Source organism: Gymnogyps californianus, chromosome 2 (genome assembly GCF_018139145.2).
Source record: "Gymnogyps californianus isolate 813 chromosome 2, ASM1813914v2, whole genome shotgun sequence".
NCBI lineage: Eukaryota > Metazoa > Chordata > Aves > Accipitriformes > Cathartidae > Gymnogyps > Gymnogyps californianus.
Genome location: NC_059472.1, coordinates 54,533,015 through 54,552,264, shown reverse-complemented (window position 1 = coordinate 54,552,264; position 19,250 = coordinate 54,533,015). Strand labels below are relative to the sequence as shown.

The 19,250-nt window shown below is 44.7% G+C and overlaps 1 protein-coding gene across 3 annotated transcripts in view; it reads left to right on the top strand.

The window, feature by feature from the left end:
• The window catches only part of EPB41L3 (erythrocyte membrane protein band 4.1 like 3), a 100,059-nt gene that overhangs the window by 27,871 nt on the left and 52,938 nt on the right, over positions 1 to 19,250 (top strand). For all 3 annotated transcript variants that reach the window (XM_050915679.1, XM_050915678.1, XM_050915677.1), the window contains exons 2-3: positions 2,526 to 2,725; positions 7,961 to 8,158. In XM_050915679.1, coding sequence (XP_050771636.1) covers positions 2,537 to 2,725; positions 7,961 to 8,158 — 387 coding nt within the window. In that variant the 5' untranslated portion in view covers positions 2,526 to 2,536. The remainder of the gene's footprint in view (positions 1 to 2,525; positions 2,726 to 7,960; positions 8,159 to 19,250) is intronic.

Sequence of the window (19,250 nt, the reverse complement as noted above, 5' to 3'; positions counted from 1 at the left end):
GGCAGCTGAAGGACGACAGACTTTTAATTTGTACCGACTGGCAATCTGATCCTATATAGATTAATGCCTCAAGATACTTGGGATGACTGTTTCCGAACAGCAAGTATGATAGTTGCTTTCTATTTACACTGCTCTAACTCATATCAAGAGGTGGGAAAAAAGACTTTGTACTACAACTTCCATGCATTACACTTTGTATTGGTCTTCTATGCTGTTTGGTGTTGTTTGATCAGTGATTTTTGTAGCTGTTATTTTTTTGTTATTTCCTAATTCATAGTTTCTGGAAAACAAAATCAAATACATAGTTTGATTTTATTGAATTAATTATATGATTAACTTACATTTCATATCTTCATACACTTGTACAAAATATGGTTTGGGAGTGGGGGGAAAAACTTGTGAAGTTTGTGGAGACCTGTGTGCTTTTAAAGCAAGGCAGCCGTAATAGCATCAGATGAAGAATAGTTTATTCCATGGTGATCTGACAGATGGGCAAAACAAAACTCTGAGAGATTAACATTGTTCTGCAATTTAATTTTTAAAGCGTACAAAAAAGAGTGGCCTAATAGAATTGGAAATGGAGGATGGGTTTGTTTGATCTACATCGGAGGAACTTGTTTAGCTGTCCTTCGTAGCGAGTCGGATAAAGTCGCGCTAGTATGTGATTTATCTCAGCTTAAAGCAGGCATCTAAAATAGGTCAGATGAATGGCTCTCTGAAACATCTGGTTTTCTGCTCTGCATTTAAAGTGACCATCTCAGATGTGGACATCTGAAGTTTAATTAGATGAATGCCTTTCCGACTGTCACATTTTAAAAGACATGAGTCAATTATTGCTTTTTGTAGATGATAAAGACAATTTGTTAAACAATACATTTTAAAAGGTATTTTTGCTATAACTATGCCAGTTTGAGTGTAGAAATTTATGATGTATTCCTAAACAAGTGTGTCACACATTAGTACTTTGAAAATGTGGCCTGAAGCATAAATCTGCCACATATGCTTTCTAATTCTGCTTCTCTCTCGTGCTGTTTTGGCATGCAGGAGGTAGGACCGTGCACCCTCGTCCTCACGCGCAGTGCAAAAACTGAGAACAGGCTGAATGCTGTGCACTTGCTTGCTGTACAGAGACATGTATTCACTGGAGAACTTAGCCTTGAAAGTGCAGAATACATAAATGAGTTTGAAAATAGTAATTGGCCTCATTTAAAACACTTTCTGTCAAGCAATGTAGCTTATTAAACGTTTAAGTAAAAAAAAAAAAAGGCCTGTACTTTTTCTGTGATCTTTAATAAACCTGCTTCTGCTAGTAAACAGTGTTAAGAGTTGATAGTGACTTCCTAGCAGATTAATTAGCAGATGTATATTCTGTGGAACTGCTTATAGTTACATAGTAGCTATAGTTACCAGGTTAAAGAAATCACGGCCTGATGATGAACAGAAATACATTGCAGCAGACTGGTTTGTTTTTGAGTTGCTTAAAAGCAAAATGCTCAAGGATAAGATCATGAGGACTAAGGAAGTATGAATAACAAACATAAGAGCACACTCTCTTTGCTGAACTGGCACAGAGTCTGCTTTTTCAAATCCTTGATTTGGTACAAAATGACAGTATTTTTTTAAAGTTGGTTTTTGCTTGTATGTAGTTGGAGAATTGGGTGCCAACCACATGTTTGTAACTAAACTATTTAATTGAAATAGTTAAGATTTTGAATGAATATTGCTAATATTTTCATTTTGATTTAGTACTGGACAAAGTTAAGTTCAAACATAGACTTTTCACACTCAAGGAAAGTCATATTCACTTTATTTTAAATCTAACACTTAGAATGACTTAAGGGAAGTATTTTTCTTTTGGGTGCTCTAACACTTAGAAAGAAATGACAGAAGTGTGGGTGAATTGAAGCGGAAAGGACAGAACTAGGCTTAAGGACAGTTGTACATTTGCACTGATGTCGGTGAGCCCACTTCAGATGTTTCTAGCGTGTATGTTGCCTGGAAGCATCAAAAGTACTGGAGTCCATTTCCAAAAGGGAGTGCAGGTGTTGAGGAGTTCAAGCCCTGTTGACTTCAATGTAAAGAACAAAAGATTTAATATTTTCAAAAGTTTCCACATGGTTTAGAAACCCAAACTGCAGTGAATTGTGTTGGATTTAGGACCCTCAATCACATGAGCTTTTCACAATGTGTTACTCTCCTTTTATGAATTACAAACTATGTAGAACTATATGTCTGTACGTAACTTGAACGTAAGTCCTATAATGTCTGTATATTATAATGTAGAATAAGATTTTATGGCAACGCGCTCTTCCTGAGCGTACGGATGCATTTAGACCTGGTCTTTTGCACCAGGGAAGCTTTCCTAGGGATCCTCGCTGGGCCGGTGTAATAGCCACTTTAGTTTTAAAGGCTGAGCATATTAAGACTAAAACTTTGCGCCTGATGCTTCTCCATTTTGTAAGCCTAGCTTACAAATTCACGGCTATGAGATCGTACTCAGTAGGTCTGCTCACCTTGTTTTACAGAATAACCAACCATGACTACAGAATCGGGATCGGACTCCGAGTCCAAGGATAAAGAACAGGATCAGCAGGAGAGCCCTGCGCAGCAAGGGGCGGCGGAGACCCAGCCGCAGGACCAGCAGCAGCTGAGCGCAGAGCATCAAAACGCGCTCGAGCAGTTCTCGGCTGTGGCAGCCCACAGCACGCCGGTGAAAAAGGAGCAGGTAAGGGAGCCCGTGCACGCATGCTCGCTGCACGCAACTAGCTACGTGCCCACTTATTGCTCCTGGGAAATAATGAGCCTGGTGTTTTAGGAGTGGAAATACATGTTCAGATATGCATGGAAGGCTGTTTGGTGTGATGCTGTAGATCTTGACTGGTTGGTCTTTTGCCTTTAAAAAATAATAGTTCTCACGCAGAATGTTTTCAAATTCGTGTCAGATCTTTCTGCTTCCAGTGCTTAAATATAAGGGCAGTCTTATTAACTAAACGGGAACACCTTCGATTTTGCATTTGCTTTAGATAGCAGACAGTGCCAATTTTTAAGAAGCTGAAAACGTTTTCAGAGTTCATTTCTTCTTTGACACCTGCCGAAAACTGATTTCATGCTTGCTTGTCTGATGCGTGAGCCATGAAGAATCTGTGGTCCCTTAAGCTTCTCATAGTTCTGAAATGACTGTATTATAATTACTTTAGCTTTTCAAGTAATAGGTTTCAGAAGAGCTGTCACATGCTTTTCCATTTGGTTCATTGTTGCACTTATTAAATTTGCAGAAGCTGCTTTCTTTTTCCCGTTAATAATTTCCAGTCAATAGGATTAACAGGCATTGTTCTACATGGGTTAGTGACATACAATTAACGAGGTACCTGCAAATTGCATCCCTTAGCTCCGTAAGGTTATGACCCCCATCTGATCACATTCACCTTTGCAGAGTGGAATAAGTCAGTCTAACTCCTCCTCTCCTCCACCCTTTAAAAAATTCAGTTTGAAGTGGGGTCCTATTATTTTGCCTAGTTGGGAGACAGTGCTGGTGAAGCAAGCAGGCGTAAGGTGTTACTTCATATCAGCGCAAGTGCTCCTGTAGAGCTGTTTGGGGCTGGCAGTGGTCTTGGGTTTTAAGCTTTTGTCCACAGACCTACAGCCCAAACTTGCTGTTGGTGGGGAAAAAATGGGGGTATAAGCAATTTCAGATACAAAGTATTTTTGTATCTCCCTCGTTTAGGGGTGCATTACCTAGATGCTTGGCACAACAAATGTTTCTGGGACCAAATTAAAAGAGGTGTCTTATGTCTGACTTCTAATATCTCAAGAGGTAGACATGGCAGGGCAGGATTTCTGGTGTTTATTGCTATTGATGGTCAACCATTGGAAGAAATGCTTTTTTTTTTTTTTTTTTTTGGATGGCTAGCCATTTTTACCATTGATAACCCTTGATCAGCCTCACTCCACGCCCACTAAAGACCTCTCTGCTCTTGTTCCCACATCCACTGATTATGTGTTGGGACAATTTTTGTGTCTGAAATAGATCAGAAATTGCATGTAGTTAGTTTGGGGAGAAGAAGCAGGGCTGCTTGTCCAAAAGAGAAAGGTGCTGCATAAACTGGTCGTTAATTTAAAGTGTAATTCTGTCAGGCCTAGGCATAAGTATTATTAATTTTGTTCTTCCAGACATCTTCAGTAATCTTTCTGCCCCAAGTTTCTTTTCATCTTAAAAAAACCAAAACAAACCCCAAAATAACCACAAAAAAGCCCCAAACCCTTAGGCACCAAACCTGTCCATCTGTGTTTACAGAGGTGTGAGTTTGGAGACCTGAGATGTTCTCGTGTGCTGCATGATCTCTTCCTTTCCCAAAGATCGCCTGTGGGCAGGTGTCTGCAGAAGCCTTCATAGAAGAACTGGGCTAGTGAAGGGATATGCAAGACCTTCCCATTGAGATTACCAGGTTGAATCCGAAAGTCCCTTTTGTAAGCTGACTGCCAAATCCAGCTGCAGTGATCTGCCCAGTATATTTTGTAGTGGCTTAAGTGTCTGTATCACAGGAAAGAACCACTTAAACGCAGCACTAAGAGACAGAGCTGTTGGCAACTGTGTCATTAAAAAAGCCAAAGATTGAAGGAGTGATGGGTATCATTCTCTCTCTTGCCGTCTGTAATCGCAGTGAGGAAGTTGATGGTTTTTGCTATCGCTCATATGAGAGAACCTTGGGAAGAAAGGTTTAAGTTACCGATCCATGGCAGTGACTTTTTGTTGTCATTCTATACACATAAAAAAGAACATTTTAATGAAGACAAAAAGGCTTCTTCATGTTGAGATTAACAGTTACTACAGAAATTAGTCCTTTCTATCAGGTCTAACAGTGTAATCTTACTATCTTCCTGCCTTCCTGTCTCATTGAAAATGAGCAAGAAGGCATCGCACAAGTTGGGCACTGACATATCTGAGCAACTATCATAAGTAGATGGATTCATGTGTTGTGCAAGCTTGGTAATATCACTTCATACCGTAGTGAGAAGCTGTGAAGCGTCAAAGATCATTACTGCTGAATCCTGTGACTCCAAAGGCTTGCTTCGAGAGGGAGGTCTAGCTTCAGAAGGGCTTGAACATACTGTGTCATAGTAAGGTACAGTAATATAGATAGAGATGAGACAGCTTATGTTCAAAAACCACAAACCCTGAAGCAACTTCTGCTGCACTAGAATTGAGTCCATGACACTGAAAATACTGCAGAAATACAGGACAGAGGTATCTTGGGAAAGAATTTAGGAGAAAATACAAGCATGCTTGCAGAGTTCAAAATAATTCAGTGAGTACATGGGTTTTTCACTGGCCATTTTTTTTTTCCCCTAGATACCAGGATGTCATGTTTCTTTAGGAAGAAGAGGCTTAATACAGTCTGAAAGTACCTCAGTGCCTGAAGATGTCAGCATGGGTTGAGGGATCTTCTCTTATAGTTCTTGGCATGTTTTGTTCTCTAGACAAATGAGAGAAAATCCTTTGTATGATTTTAACCTAGACACATTCCCCTGATCTTAATGTAGACAGGAACCTTAACAAACAGAATAACCTCAATATCATTTAAAAAAAAAAAAATTATAAATAAGCAAATTTCTGCTGTAGTCTTGAGTTACTGAGTGTCTTCGAGTGAAGGAAAATAATCAGCAATCCATAAGGATTCACAGAATGTTTTTGTAGGCTGAAGATGCTTCTAAAATTTAAATGGCTGCTGGGTGCTGTTGTTTGGGCTTTTCTCTCAAGCAGCTTTCCTGTTTTCTTTAGAAAGATTAATTCCATGCATCTGTTTTTTTTGTTGGTTATTTTTTGTTGGGGTGGCGTGATAACTCTCACATGTGAAATCTAATGAGCCACTGGCAATGACAGTATATTTCTGCCACTTTTGCCACCTACACATCTGCATGTGCACCTTCCGTGGCAGATTTCTTTAGCAAAACGTACGGAAATCATCAAAGAGTCCCTCTGCCCGTCAGCAGTAGCACGGCTCTTCACAGAGGCCCTAGGAGGAGACATCTTCAGTCTTGTTTATCTCTCGGTGCAGTAGGTTGGACCACTTGCCAGCTGGCCGTGGTTGTGGTAGAGGGGTAGCTGGCCTCAAGCCTTGCTGTGACCCTGGGGGGATTCTCCCCCTTCATCACAGCCACTGTGAGCATTAAATGCTCAGCGAACAGCTGACATACGCTGACATACGTTGTGCCTTCATCTCCCGCCAGCCTTCAAGGTATGCGAGGACCTTGACATCCAGACACTAGAGCTGGTGTCCAAGTGGTGGAAGGAGAACGTCCTCCAGTGCTGGAGCTAGATGGGGGAAGAGCCGGCTGGTGCTGGGTTCTTCTCCTGGGGAAGAACATCCATGGCTCAGGGGATGAAGCGGATTTTGAAGGCAGCTTTTGTGTTGCTTTTTTGTCTTTCTAGTCCCACTTTCTTCCAGTCTCCCCACCCAGGGAAGCCCAGCAGACCTCTGCTATGTCCTTTCTCACAGGGAAAGGAGGAGCGTGGGTCTTGCCTCGCCTCTTCACAGTTGCCTCTTTGCAGTTTGCTGGGGCTTTGGTGGGAGCTGGTGCTGTTGGTAGCAGAGGCGATTCCGAATTCCTCTTTCCCCCATTCACCCGAAGGCAGAGGGAAAGCTTATGGCTTGTTTGTATGAAATCCTTCGGGGAAAGTTCCCTGTGATTTAGCGGTACACTTGTTGCTGGTTATATGATGCAAGGTTGTTCTAGTCTCAAAGCAGATTAAAGCCTTTGGATGGATTTGCTCCATTCTCATGAAGGTTTATTATATACAATGAATGGAAACAGACTTGGAGGATTAATTTACAATATATTTCCAGCAATGCTTGTTGCTTATTACACTGAAACCATTCAGAGCCAAAACAGGTTTTTTTTTTCCTTGTAGTGAGATAACAGAAGGATGTTATTTTTATTTTATTTTATTTAAACTTTAGCTTAGATATTACTGCACTCGTGTTGAGGTTTTGTTTGGAGACTATCAGGGGCATAACTGATGAGAAAGGTAATGACTGCGGCACAGTGCTGTTGCTAGGAAGGGTGAAATGCTGTAGAGCTGTTCTGGCTTTCATCTAGTGCCGTGGAGAGGACCACGGGCTGTGCTGCATCACGGTAACTCTTCAAATGGTCTGACCCTCAGATAAACCCAAGCAAAAGTAACCACGGTTGTTTCTTCTTGCCCCTTTTCCCTGCAGTATATTTGTCTCTCAAATAGCACCTACTTCTTGCCAGCTTGAGGGACTTATCGTGCATCTGCAGAGAGCAAAATTCAGCCTCTCATCCTGTACTTATCATCCATTAGCCAGCCAGCTGCACATAAAAGTTGTTTGGCCCCTCACTTCCATCCTGTTTGTTTAACCCTTTGCTCGGGCGCTTGGGGAGCCTTTCGCTCTTCCAGGCACGTCAGCATCCCCCTGCGAATTCACACTGTCACGAGGGGATCCATGCCCTCATTTAGGGGACTGTTTTCTCACTGACAGCAAAATTAGTGCAAACCTGATGGTCTTTTCCTGTTCTGTATGACACCACGGAAGCATCATATGATTTAATGGGTACAGGACTTAAAAGTAATATCAACAAACTGTAGGAATATCTGTTTATCACAACGTTTACCCATTATTCAACATTTCCAACAGACCAAAAAAACAGGTCCAAGAGGGATTTTGTACCTATGGAAAAAGTAGAAGCCTAAATTATTTTCATGCATGCCCCTCCTCCGCAGGTACTCTGTACCTTTTGGAGTGAGAAGAGAGGGCTGGGAGGAATATGAACAATATGGGAAATCTTTTCAATATGTAAAGAAGACTCTGTCCTGCATCAGGGGCTTTCTTGTACAAGCCCCACATTAGGCTCACTTAAATGCTTGGGTGCAGGTGCATTGTGTACTGCATGGGGTGATTGGTATATCTCATTTCAAAAAGTATCGTTCTCTTTATAGGCCACAGACAAAGAACAGGAGTTTGCTGCTGCGAGTGCAAAACAGCTGGAATACCAGCAGCTAGAGGACGACAAGCTCTCTCAAAAATCATCGTCTAGCAAACTTTCCAAGTCTCCTCTAAAGATCGTCAAGAAACCGAAAAATATGCAGTGCAAAGTGACACTCCTGGATGGATCGGAATATGCATGTGAAGTAGAGGTAAATTGCTTTTTGTCTTCTTTTTTTTCATCCTGTCTGGAGGAGAACAGTTGAAATTAGATTCCTAATTTAAGCAAAAGAATGAATGGCCTGATATTTCACCAATGCCAAGCACAGAGATGCTTCCGTTGCTTTCTCTGGACGTTGAAGACGTTGCACAGATTTGAGCTGGATAAGGGATCATGAGCAGTCCCTGGAACAGCCAGAGACTTTGGATTAATTTTATGTCAGCACATGCCACAACAGAATGCAGAAAATAAATTATGGGCAGCAAAGCCCATAAACAAAGAAGGATTTGATCCCATAGGGCTTCTCTTTTCCTTGGTACTCTGCCGAGTCGAGGCTCACATTGAGTCACTGTCCAAACAGTAATTCTGACCATCGTGAGATTAGCGGGGGCATGAGAGACACCCAGAGGAGGCAGGGGAAATGTCAGGAGCAAATAGCAGTGAGAGTGGTGAGTTTTATGTGCTTCTCCACGATGTCTGTGAATCGTAACTGTGTCTGAACGTTACTGGCAGAAAGTTGCTGGTGGTTTTCTGTAAGGAAACTTGCCTTCCCTGCTGGGACTCTGCCAGGAGCCTACTTTTGGGAGGGATAGTCTTTGCTGCACTGTCACTTAGGAACTGGTCTGTGCCTGTGGGCAGAGCCATGCTAAGAGGATGCCTCGCCTTCAACTCCAGAAGGCCATGGAGAAGCAGAGCGTGAGCGAATTCAGCATCTCATAGTGGGCAAGAGCAAATTCAGCATCTCAGAGTGGACCCATTTATCCATTCAGCCTTTCCAGCCATGTCACCGAGGTGGTCTTTGGGCAGCGGACCAGCCTGTACTGAGCCTGCTTTAGGTCAGGAGACCACAAGCAGCAGCTGGGAGGGGAAGGATGTGTGTTGGAAGGCTCGGCAAAGCCAGCCCTCCTTCAGGCAACCACAGGGTGCGGCAGAGAAGAAAAGCCACGTGGGGAGGACAGAAGAGTATGTAAAGGTAGAGATGGGATAGTCTGCAGGCTTGAAAGGGGAACCCACAGAAACACGAAGAAGGAGAGAGGGCAGAGGAAAGGAGTATCTGACTGGGAGCCAAATCCTGGTGTCTTTACAATCAGATTGCACTCAGCCCTTGCATCGTCCAGCTGCTCTTGTTTTAAGCACTTTGGAGAGTGGCAGGTGAGGAAGAACTTTATGATTTTTATTTAACAGTGGCTTTTACAGTTTGGGCCAAATTTTTCTATGCTAACACAGGAGCTGTGATTTTATTACTCTTACAGCAACTTAGTAGTCACGCTGTCGAGTATCTTTTAGTTTCACTGGCCAAGTCCTGTGTTGTTTCCTTCAGACTAGCAATAGCTATCTGGCCACATACTTTGTGACTATTAAATTGTCATTTCTTGACCTGCGGTCCCAGTTCTGTCTGTCAAGAATAGCGTGCGAACCATTAAGCTGGAAGGATGACTAATACTGGCTTTGATGGAAAGAGTCAAACTCGTTTCAGCTTTTGCCATTTGGTTATAAAATATGAGTCATTTTTTGGAATACAGTCAAGCAAGTTTTACCAAATAGGATTTTTATGGAAATCTTGTCTAGCAGGCTGAACTTTATGAGAATATAAGATGGAGCAGAAGGGGACATTTGTTATGTTAGACTTCCACTTATGCAAAAAAATGCTGTGAATAATACTTTCTTTTAGGAAGTTTCACTTTTTCACTAAACTTGGACTCTGTTGGAGTTGAAGTGTCAAAATGCTAGCATATAGAAGCCATCATGTTTTATTGCTTGTCAGATTTCTCTGCTTTGCAAGTTCTGAATAGCTCTTGAATAATGTCCAATATAAATTTTGTATGCATTTTTTCTACTTACACTGCTGAAATATTTTGAAGTTGTATTGACTGTCATCAATAATCACTTTATCTGCTGCTAAGGTGGTTAGACTTCCTAGGCAGAACGTAATATTGATGAGAATAGAGCTCCTAAAAGGATGAATCCTCAAATGACAAAGCTATGATGATGAGCAGACCATTGGGTGCATTGAAACAGAAGTTAGTTAGGAGGCACAACTATTTCAGGGAGCAGTTTAGAAGGTAGAAATATTTCAGGGAACAAGTGCAACTGGAGTGACACGTGCCTTTACATACCTTAAATGGACGATCTAGACTTTGCATCCTTCCTAGGTGGTATTATCAGCATACTGTGTGTATTGAGGATGCAACTGCAGGTACCTCTCTGGCACAGCCCACTCTGGCCTGTGGGAACACTTGGTAGATCCCCAGGGGAGTCTACTTTCCACGTGCATAAAGTTCAGCTACAGCAAAAGGATGCTGTGTCCAGCCAAGAGAAATGATGTAACTTTCACTGTGCTTTTTATCCCGAGGAGGAAGGTGTATACAAAGGGAGTTAGTACGGCAGGGAGACTGAGGGACTGTCTGAGGAGACATCTCAGGAAACCATGTAGGAGGCTGAAGGTGAAGTTCTATGGTAATTTTACATAACAACAAAGTTCTGTGGCTGTTTCACAGAAGCTCAGTGCTGCAGCATAAGAAATAATGTGTCATATTTCAGAAAAATGCTATCATATTTTAAGGATCACCTACAAGTGAACTTACTGTATCCCTTTAAACTGGGGGGGGGGGGGGAATATATATGAAAAGTATACTGAAAGACCTAACAAATTATGGAGGTCAGTAAATTCTCCAAGATTAATTCCTTAAGAGAACGGGGAGAGGTGCGGACAATACATGGCAGCAAATATGTAGTATTTCCATTCCTTGTGTTTAACCCACTTGACTGCATCTTTCAGTGTGGATGGTGGCCCAGGGTAGGGATGTGACAATTGGTGGATGTGAGTCGGAAATGTCATCCCATGTTGTCAGCTCCTGTCTTCCAGCTCTGTCTGTGTCATGCTTCTACCCACTGAAGGCTACAAAGCAGTGTGATCTAGAAGGACGAGAAACTTAGAAACCTAATTCTGAGCTAGAATAATAGCTCTGTCAGTGAATCTTGGTTTGGACGCGAGCCAGATATTTATCCCTCTAGAACTGCATTCCCTAGTCTGGGAGCTGGGGATCGTTATAGAATCCATCAGGTACTCTATAGAGAGTGCTTTGCAAATGACAAATGCTTTTATATATGTTAAATATTAATATCATTTAAAGGAGCTTATTGCTCTCAAGTAGAGCGCAACCTACAGCTTATCAATTATGTGTTCATCCAGTTAATGACCTGACAGCCAAAACTGCACATACTCACAGACTGAGATGCTTCTGAGGCAGGTTTTGTTAATCCATTATTGCCTTAGTGTCCTTTGTTTCAGAAGCCCGTCGTTCTTATTCCATATTTAATACTGAGCATCTTCACTACCTTTTGCTGTATCTTTCAGTCTCTCTCACGTGCAGTACTTTGCATTTGTGACACCAGGAGTTTTTCATATTGTATGAGATATATCTGCAGGCGAAAATGTAGTGGAGGTAACGTCAAAGCTGAGGTTAACAGTGGTTCATCTAGTATGGTATCCATTTGGTAAAAGGATCTTAAGCAAATGCCAGGTAAAAGCTTTCTCCTGAGGCCCCACGGTGTTACTGCCTCTGTGCTGTATCTGTCCTGACCCAGAAAGTCTTTCATGCAGTGAGACATCACAAGCCAAAACCAGGTTAAGTAGGTAACCCAACCCCTTCATTCATCCTGCTCCAAAACCATAAACCAGAAGCATTACCATCTGTACCCCGACTGCCGCTCTTGTCTGGGAGCCTACAGATGGTCCCGACGGGCTTATTGAAGAGGGGTGTTTCCTTTCAGAGGTGGGATGGCAACCTAATGGTGCTTCACCTGTCCAGGGACAGCTTTTGGCTTTTGGAGCAGAAGTATTTGCTGTATGCTGACATGGTCCCTGGTACTCTGTCAAAGAAAAACAGCTTCAGGTGGTTCTCCCATGTCATGGGAGCGCTGCGAACAGGACGGGCCAACAGGGCGTGGCGCGTCAGCCAGGGCGTGGCGCGGCGGTTTGCACAGGAGGGAGCGTAGGGAGGGCGCCTCTTCGAAGGAGGGACCTTCCACTTGCCAAATGGAGAGGCTTGAAGTCCACATAACCCAGCAACGGGGCACCGGTGCAGCTCTGGCTGAGCTGCAGGAGGCCATGAGAGGGCTGCGTAACATCAGGGAGGCTGAGAAGGAGTTAGATCGCTAGTTCCAAGCGCGGTCTGCAGTGGACCCACAGCCCACGGCCAAACGGCCAAAAATGCCCCCACCAGCACACACAGAGGGGAGGGGGGCCAATAATGCAAAAGAATGGAAGCTTGCAACGGCAAGGACCTGCAGGAGGAAGGGACTTCCCCTGAAGCCTGAGGTGCCCTTGCAGAACTGCTTCACCGCTCTGCAGACTGAAGAGGAAAGACCCGTCACATCAGGAGAGACACTGGAGCTGAGTAAGACAGCCCGATCTGCTCCCCGTGTAACAACCAGCACAACTAAAAAAAGGCGATGGGCAATAGTAGTAGGCGACCCTCTTCTGAGAGGTACGGAGGCACCCATCTGCCAACCTGATGCACTCTAGAGAGCTGTGCTGCTTACCGGGGACTTGTATCAGGGATGTCACCGAGAGACTGCCAAGCCTCGTACAGTCCGCTGACTATTATCCACTGCTATTGTTTCACGTGGGCACCAGTGATACAGCCGGGAGCAGTCTGAGGAGTATCAAGAAGGATTACAGAGCCCTGGGAGCGACGGTAAGGGACTCTGGAGCGCAGGTAGTTTTTTCCTCAATCCTCCCGGTCAAAGGGAAGGGGTTTGAAGGGCCAGCTGAATCTGGTGAATCAACAAATGGTTACAGGACTGGTGCCACAGCCAGGGGTTCAGCTACTTAGACCATGGGACTTGCTTTGAGAAGCCTGGTCCCCTGGGGGCTGACAGGGTCCATCTGTCAGAGAAGGGCAAGAGCATCTTCAGTCATAGGCTTGCCAAGCTGGTGAAGAGGGCTTTAAACTAAAGTTGCCGGGGGAGGGGAACCTCAATCCATCCCACTCCTACCAGTTTGATGCCAGTGCCAGCAACAGATGTCCAGAGCTTGGAGAAGGATCACAGGTCAGCAGGAGAGCACCTAAAGAGCAGCACAGAGGAATTCCAGCCAGTAAGTCAGCTTCATCGGGGGCCCAACTTAAAAGCCTCTGTGCAAACGCATGTAGCATGGGGAATAAACAAGAGGAGTTAGAGACATGCGCACACTTGCAGGGCTGTGATCTTATTGGCATCACGGAGATGTGGTGGATGGGTCCTATGACTGGAGTGTTGGAATGGAAGGATACAGGCTCTTTAGGAAGGACAGGCAGGGGAGACGAGGAGGGGGTTTCGCCCTCTCTGTCAATGACCAGCTGGAGTGCATGGAGCTCCGCCTGCGGATGGATGAAGAGCTGACCGAGAGCCTATGGGTCAGGATTAAAGGGAGGGCAGGGACAGGTGACATTATAGCAGGGGTCTGCTACAGGCCACCCAGCCAGGAAGACCGAGCGGATGAGGCCCTCTGTAGGCAGATAGGAGCAGCCTCACGTTCACAAGCCCTGGTCCTCAGGGGGGACTTCAACCACCCTGATATCTGTTGGAGGGACAACACAGCAGGGCATAAGCAATCCAGGAGGTTCCTGGGATGCGTTGATGATAACTTCATTCTCCAAGTGACAGAGGAGCCAACGAGGAGAGGTGCTATGCTGAACCTTGTTCTCAGCAACAAGGAGGGGCTGGTGGGAATGTGAAGCTCAAGGGCAGCCTTGGCTGCAGTGACCATGAAATGGTGGAGTTCAAGATCCTTAGGGTAGCGAGGACGGCGCATAGCAAGCTCACTGCCCTGGACTTTAGGAGAGCAGACTTTGGCCTCTTCAGGGATCTGCTCGGTAGAGTACCATGGGATACAGCCCTGGAGGGAAGAGGGGCCCAAGAAAGCTGGTTCAAGGATCACCTCCTCCAAGCTCAGGAGCAATGCATCCCAACAAAGAGGAAGTCAGGCAAAAATGCCAGGAGGCCTGCATGGATGAACAAGGAGCTCCTGGACAAACTCAAACACAAGAAGGAAGCCTACAGAGGGTAGAAGCAAGGACAGGTAGCCTGGAGGAATACAGAGAAATTGTCCAAGCAGCCAGGGATCGGGTTAGGAAAGCCGAAGCCCTGATAGAATTAAGTCTGGCCAGGGACATCCAGGACAACAAGAAAAGTTTTGATAGGTATGTTGGTGATAAAAGGAAGACTAGGGAAAATGTGGGCCCTCTGCGGAAGGAAACAGCAGACCTGGTTACCAGGGATATGGAGAAGGCTGAGATACTCAATGACTTTTTTGCCTCAGTCTTCACTGGCAAGTGCTCCAGCCACACCGCCCAAGACGCAGAAGGCAAAGGCAGGGACTGGGAGAATGAACAACCACCCACTGTAGGAGAAGATCAGGTTCGAGACCATCTAAGGAACCTGAAGGTGCACAAGTCCATGGGACCTGATGAGATGCATCTGTGGGTCCTGAGGGAACTGGCGGATGAAGTGGCTAAGCCACTACCCATCATATTTGAGAAGTCGTAGCAGTCCGGAGAAGTTCGCACTGACTGGAAAATGGGAAACATAACCCCCATTTTTAAAAAGGGAAAAAAGGAAGACACGGGGAACTACAGGCCAGTCAGTCTCACCTCTGTGCCTGGCAAGATCATGGAGCGCCTCCTCCTGGAAACTATGCTGGGGCACATGGAAAATAAGGAGGTGATGGGTGACAGCCAGCATGGCTTCACTAAGGGCAAATAGTGCCTGACAAATTTGGTGGCCTTCTGCAGCGGGGTTACAGTGTTGGTGGATAAGGGAAGAGCAACGGACGTCATCTGCCTGGACTTGTGCAAAGCATTTGACACTGTCCCGCATGACATCCTTGTCTCTAAATTGGAGAGACATGGATTTGACAGATGGACCACTCGGTGGATAAGGAATTGGCTGGATGGTCACACTCAGAGAGTTGCGGTCAATGGCTCAATGTCGGAGTGGAGACCAGTGACGAGTGGCATTCCTCAGGGGTCGGTATTGGGACCACCGTTGTTTAACATCTTTGTTGGCAACATGGACAGTGGGATTGAGTGCACCCTCAGCAAGTTTGCCGACGACACCAAGCTGTGTGGTGCGGTCGACGTGCTGGAGGGAAGGGATGCCATCCAGAGGGACCTTGACAGGCTTGAGAGGTGGGCCTGTGCAAACCTCATGAAGTTCAACAAGGCCAAGTGCAAGGTCCTGCACATGAGTCAGGGCAATCCCAAGCACAAATACAGGATGGGCGATGAGTGGATTGAGAGCAGCCCTGCAGAGAAGGACTTGGGGATATTATTGGATGAAAAACTGAATATGAGCCAGCAATGTGCGTCTGCAGCCCAGAAAGCGAATTGCATCCTGGGCTGCATCAGAAGAAGCATAACCAGCAGGTCAAGGGAAGTGATTCTCCCCCTCTACTCCGCTCTCTTGAGACCCTACCTGGAGTACTGTGTTCAGCTCTGGAGTCCCCAGCATAAGAAGGACATGGACCTGCTCGAGCAGGTCCAGAGGAGGGCCACAAAGGTGATCAGGGGGCTGGAGCACCTCCCCTATGAGGAAAGGCTGAGAGAATTGAGGTTGTTTAGCCTGGAGAAGACAAGGCCCCAGGGAGACCTTATAGCGTCCTTCCAGTACTTAAAGGGGGCCTACAGGAAAGATGGGGAGGGACTCTTTATCAGCGAGTGTAGTGACAGGATGAGGGATAACGGTTTTAAACTGAAAGAGGGTAGATTTAGATTAGCTATTAGGAAGAAATTCTTTACTGTGAGAGTGATGAGGCACTGGAACAGGTTGCCCAGAGAGGTTGTGGATGCCCCCTCCCTGGAAGTGTTCAAGGCCAGGTTGGATGGGGCTTTGAGCAACCTGATCTAGTGGAAGGTATCCCTACCTTGGCAGGGAGGTTGGACCTAGATGATCTTTAAGGTCCGTTCCAACCCAAACCTTTCTATGAAGCTGGAGGTTTCTAATGGGCACTCACAGGAGTCAGCACAGTCTGCTCAGAGGGATGCTGAGCAGTGATTTCCACCTAGATGTCCACCCCTGCTGGAAGTGGTTCTCCTTGCGCTCTTCATTGCACTCTCCCAGCCAGCATCAGGATCAGAAATACTTTGTCAAAAGCGGCCAAGCCCACAGCTGCGGCCAAAACTGCACTGCAAAGAGGGTGCTGAAGACTTCTCTGTTAAGCAAGCCAGACCTATACTTTGCATTTGTTGGTTTGAAGAACCAAAGATAAAGCGAGATCCAAGGCTGCAAATTGATTTCAGATAACCTTAAAAAAGACAGTGAATGCACTAGTTCAGGTTTTTCCTAAGATACAAGAAAACAAGCAGAAATAACTTATTTCTGGATTCTTCCCACTTTAAGTAGGGGTTTTCAAGTGCTGTAGTGCAATTACGCTATTTCTAGGATTTATTTCCTTCCTCTTCCCTCTCTGCCCCATCTCAATTTTCTGTTATCTAGACTACTGCATTTTAATTAAAAGATGCAAGTGGAACCAGCTGTCATCCTCTCCCTTACATGTAGCCTAATTTGAAGTGTCTTCCTAAAACAGGTTGGAATTTGCCTTCACTGTTTCTGCTGTAAACATATATATGTTATTAATCGCAAAGTGAGATCAGAAGCTATAACATAATCTGTCTAAATAAATAGTAAAATAATTAGATTTCCTTTTCAAAGGCTCAGCTGTCTGAGCCCATTGGTAATTTATACTCTTTCTTCGTTCCTCTACGGCTCAGACTTTCTTATCATGCCGGACACCAGTAAATGAAAACAAATGTTTCCATGGGAGCCTGTCTGTGGCATCTCTGCAGGCCTACATCAAACAGAGCGAGTTGTCGTAGGATTCAGATTGGCTTTCCATGTGCTCTGCAGCCTACGTCTCAGAAAGCATTACTGGCATCCCCTCTTCTTGGTGGGTGGGGGTCAGCTGAGGTAGGAGGGGACTGGTGAAAATGCACTGTGTTTGGGGTGTTTTTTAGCTCCCAGTTTTCTCAGTCATGTTGCCACTGGGACCAGGGCAGTAGTTGGGTGTCCCGTGGTGCAGCAGCTGTTACGCCTTTGTGATGAACCTCTGGTGACTTCCTCCCTGATGGAGACCCCATTTTCTTAATGGGTTTCCCCACGTCCTCAGGTGACTTCAGAGTAGCATATCTGAGTTGAAATGGTGAGAAGTTTTATTTCCGTACGTTTGAACCCGGGGTTTTTAACATAGAGGCAGACTGGAGTGAACAGGTCCCTTTCTGCCCTACACAAGTATGTGCTGAAACCCCTTTTTGGAGACAAAAAGGACATGAAATAAATGGATTCTCAAATAGGATGGAGTATTGTGTTTCACATGATTTTTTCTTTTTCCTGTTAAAAAGTGAGAGTACATGGACTCTTCCTTAAAAAATAAGTCATTAAAGATGGTCATAGGACAGGCTTTGAAGAATAGAGAACAAGCAGACTTATTTCTGCTCTGCCACCACTGCCAGAAATGAAAGAGAGCAGTGGCTGACTTCAGTGCTGCATGTGTTTGTTCTCCTGGCTTGCAAGACTACCTCTGGAGGAAAAACCCTTCTGTGTTTCTGTATGGCAGTGGAGGAACGCGTGGCCCCGTTGTCCCCCTCCCAGCACAGCATCCAAGCTAACCTTTCCCCAGGAGCCGTCTCAGCATGGATCTGCACACCGCTTTTGCACGGGGAGTTTAATAACATTGAATTTCTCATCCTTTTTGAGGTAGGCTTTAAGGTCAGGAAGGAAACCTCTGTAATAAGATGCACTCTGCTTTCTGAAGGATACAGTTTCAGTTACCTCCTGCACATTTTAATTGTTTAATGAATTCCACACAGTCTCTTGCAAATGACTTTACATGTGAAACTGATTACTGAACACAAGAGGGAATTTTTTTTAATAAGTCTTTTCCTTTTGACCTACTCGTTGCTTACATTTTAGTTAATTTAATATGAAGAGCTTTGTTTTAGGTTTTTGTTCCTTCCCCAGGACGCGTTTCAGTAAATGTGACTGGGTTGAGATGCATCGTTGTCGTTACACAGAATGTTTTCTGTCCCCAGACCCGCTAATTAGGGCTGACTTAGATTAGCCAGGGGATTCAGTTAAGATCTATGTTACCTGACACATGTCAGTAGGAGTCTGAGTATTGCCTGAATATGTTCCAGGTGAATAGAGTTAACACACAACTCTTCTGGCTTGCTTTTTCCAAATACTGTAGGCAGCTTTTTATGAATTAAAATACTTGTCAATTCAAGAAGCATAATGGTCTGGAAATTGATACCGATGTTGTCCAGCTCATAATAATCAACTGTGAGGCTGAGCAGAAAAAGGTTTTTTGCTTCAGTTTGGTAAATGAAACAAAAATAAAAATGTTAGGGCTCCTTTTAGTGGTGGTGGTGGTGATGATTATTATTATTATTTCACTGAAGCTAAAGAAATCTAAATCAAAAGAAGTCACTTCAGGGTGAGCGAAGCCTTTTGGAAATGCCACAAGGTGGAGGGAGGATGCTGGCGTGGCACTTGTAGGGCTGGAGCATTTCCTCCTCGCCAGGAGAGGCTCAGCTCCCCCAGCTCCCCTGCAGCTCCTCGCAGCTGGGAACATCTGGGCTGCGTGGTATTCAGGAAAAACGTCTCTTATAACCGTAGTAGGAAAACACCTAAGCGATTAGACAGCTGAGGTCTCTTGTATTTCCTCCAGTTAATATGCAAGTATTTTACAGAGACTGAAGGACAACCAAGAATTAAAACCAAGTCACTCCTTCAGACGTCGTACCAAGTAAACAGCAGGTTGGGCTTTAAATTCCACCTTTTGGCACAGCAGAGGACATGGTCACAATCAAAATAAATGCCAAAAGTTTAAAATAACAACAACAACAAAAATTTGTACGAGTCCTCTCCACATCCGTTTTCTGGATCTAGTCCTCTTATCTCTTGCCTTTCGTTAATAGTTTCTGAAAATGATTTGGGCAGTGAAATGATGGGTTTAGCAGACAAAAATCTTCATTTTGACACTTCGGAGGCGCCAACCATTTTTCATAATGGTGAAAACTATAGAGAGGAGTTGACCTACATTG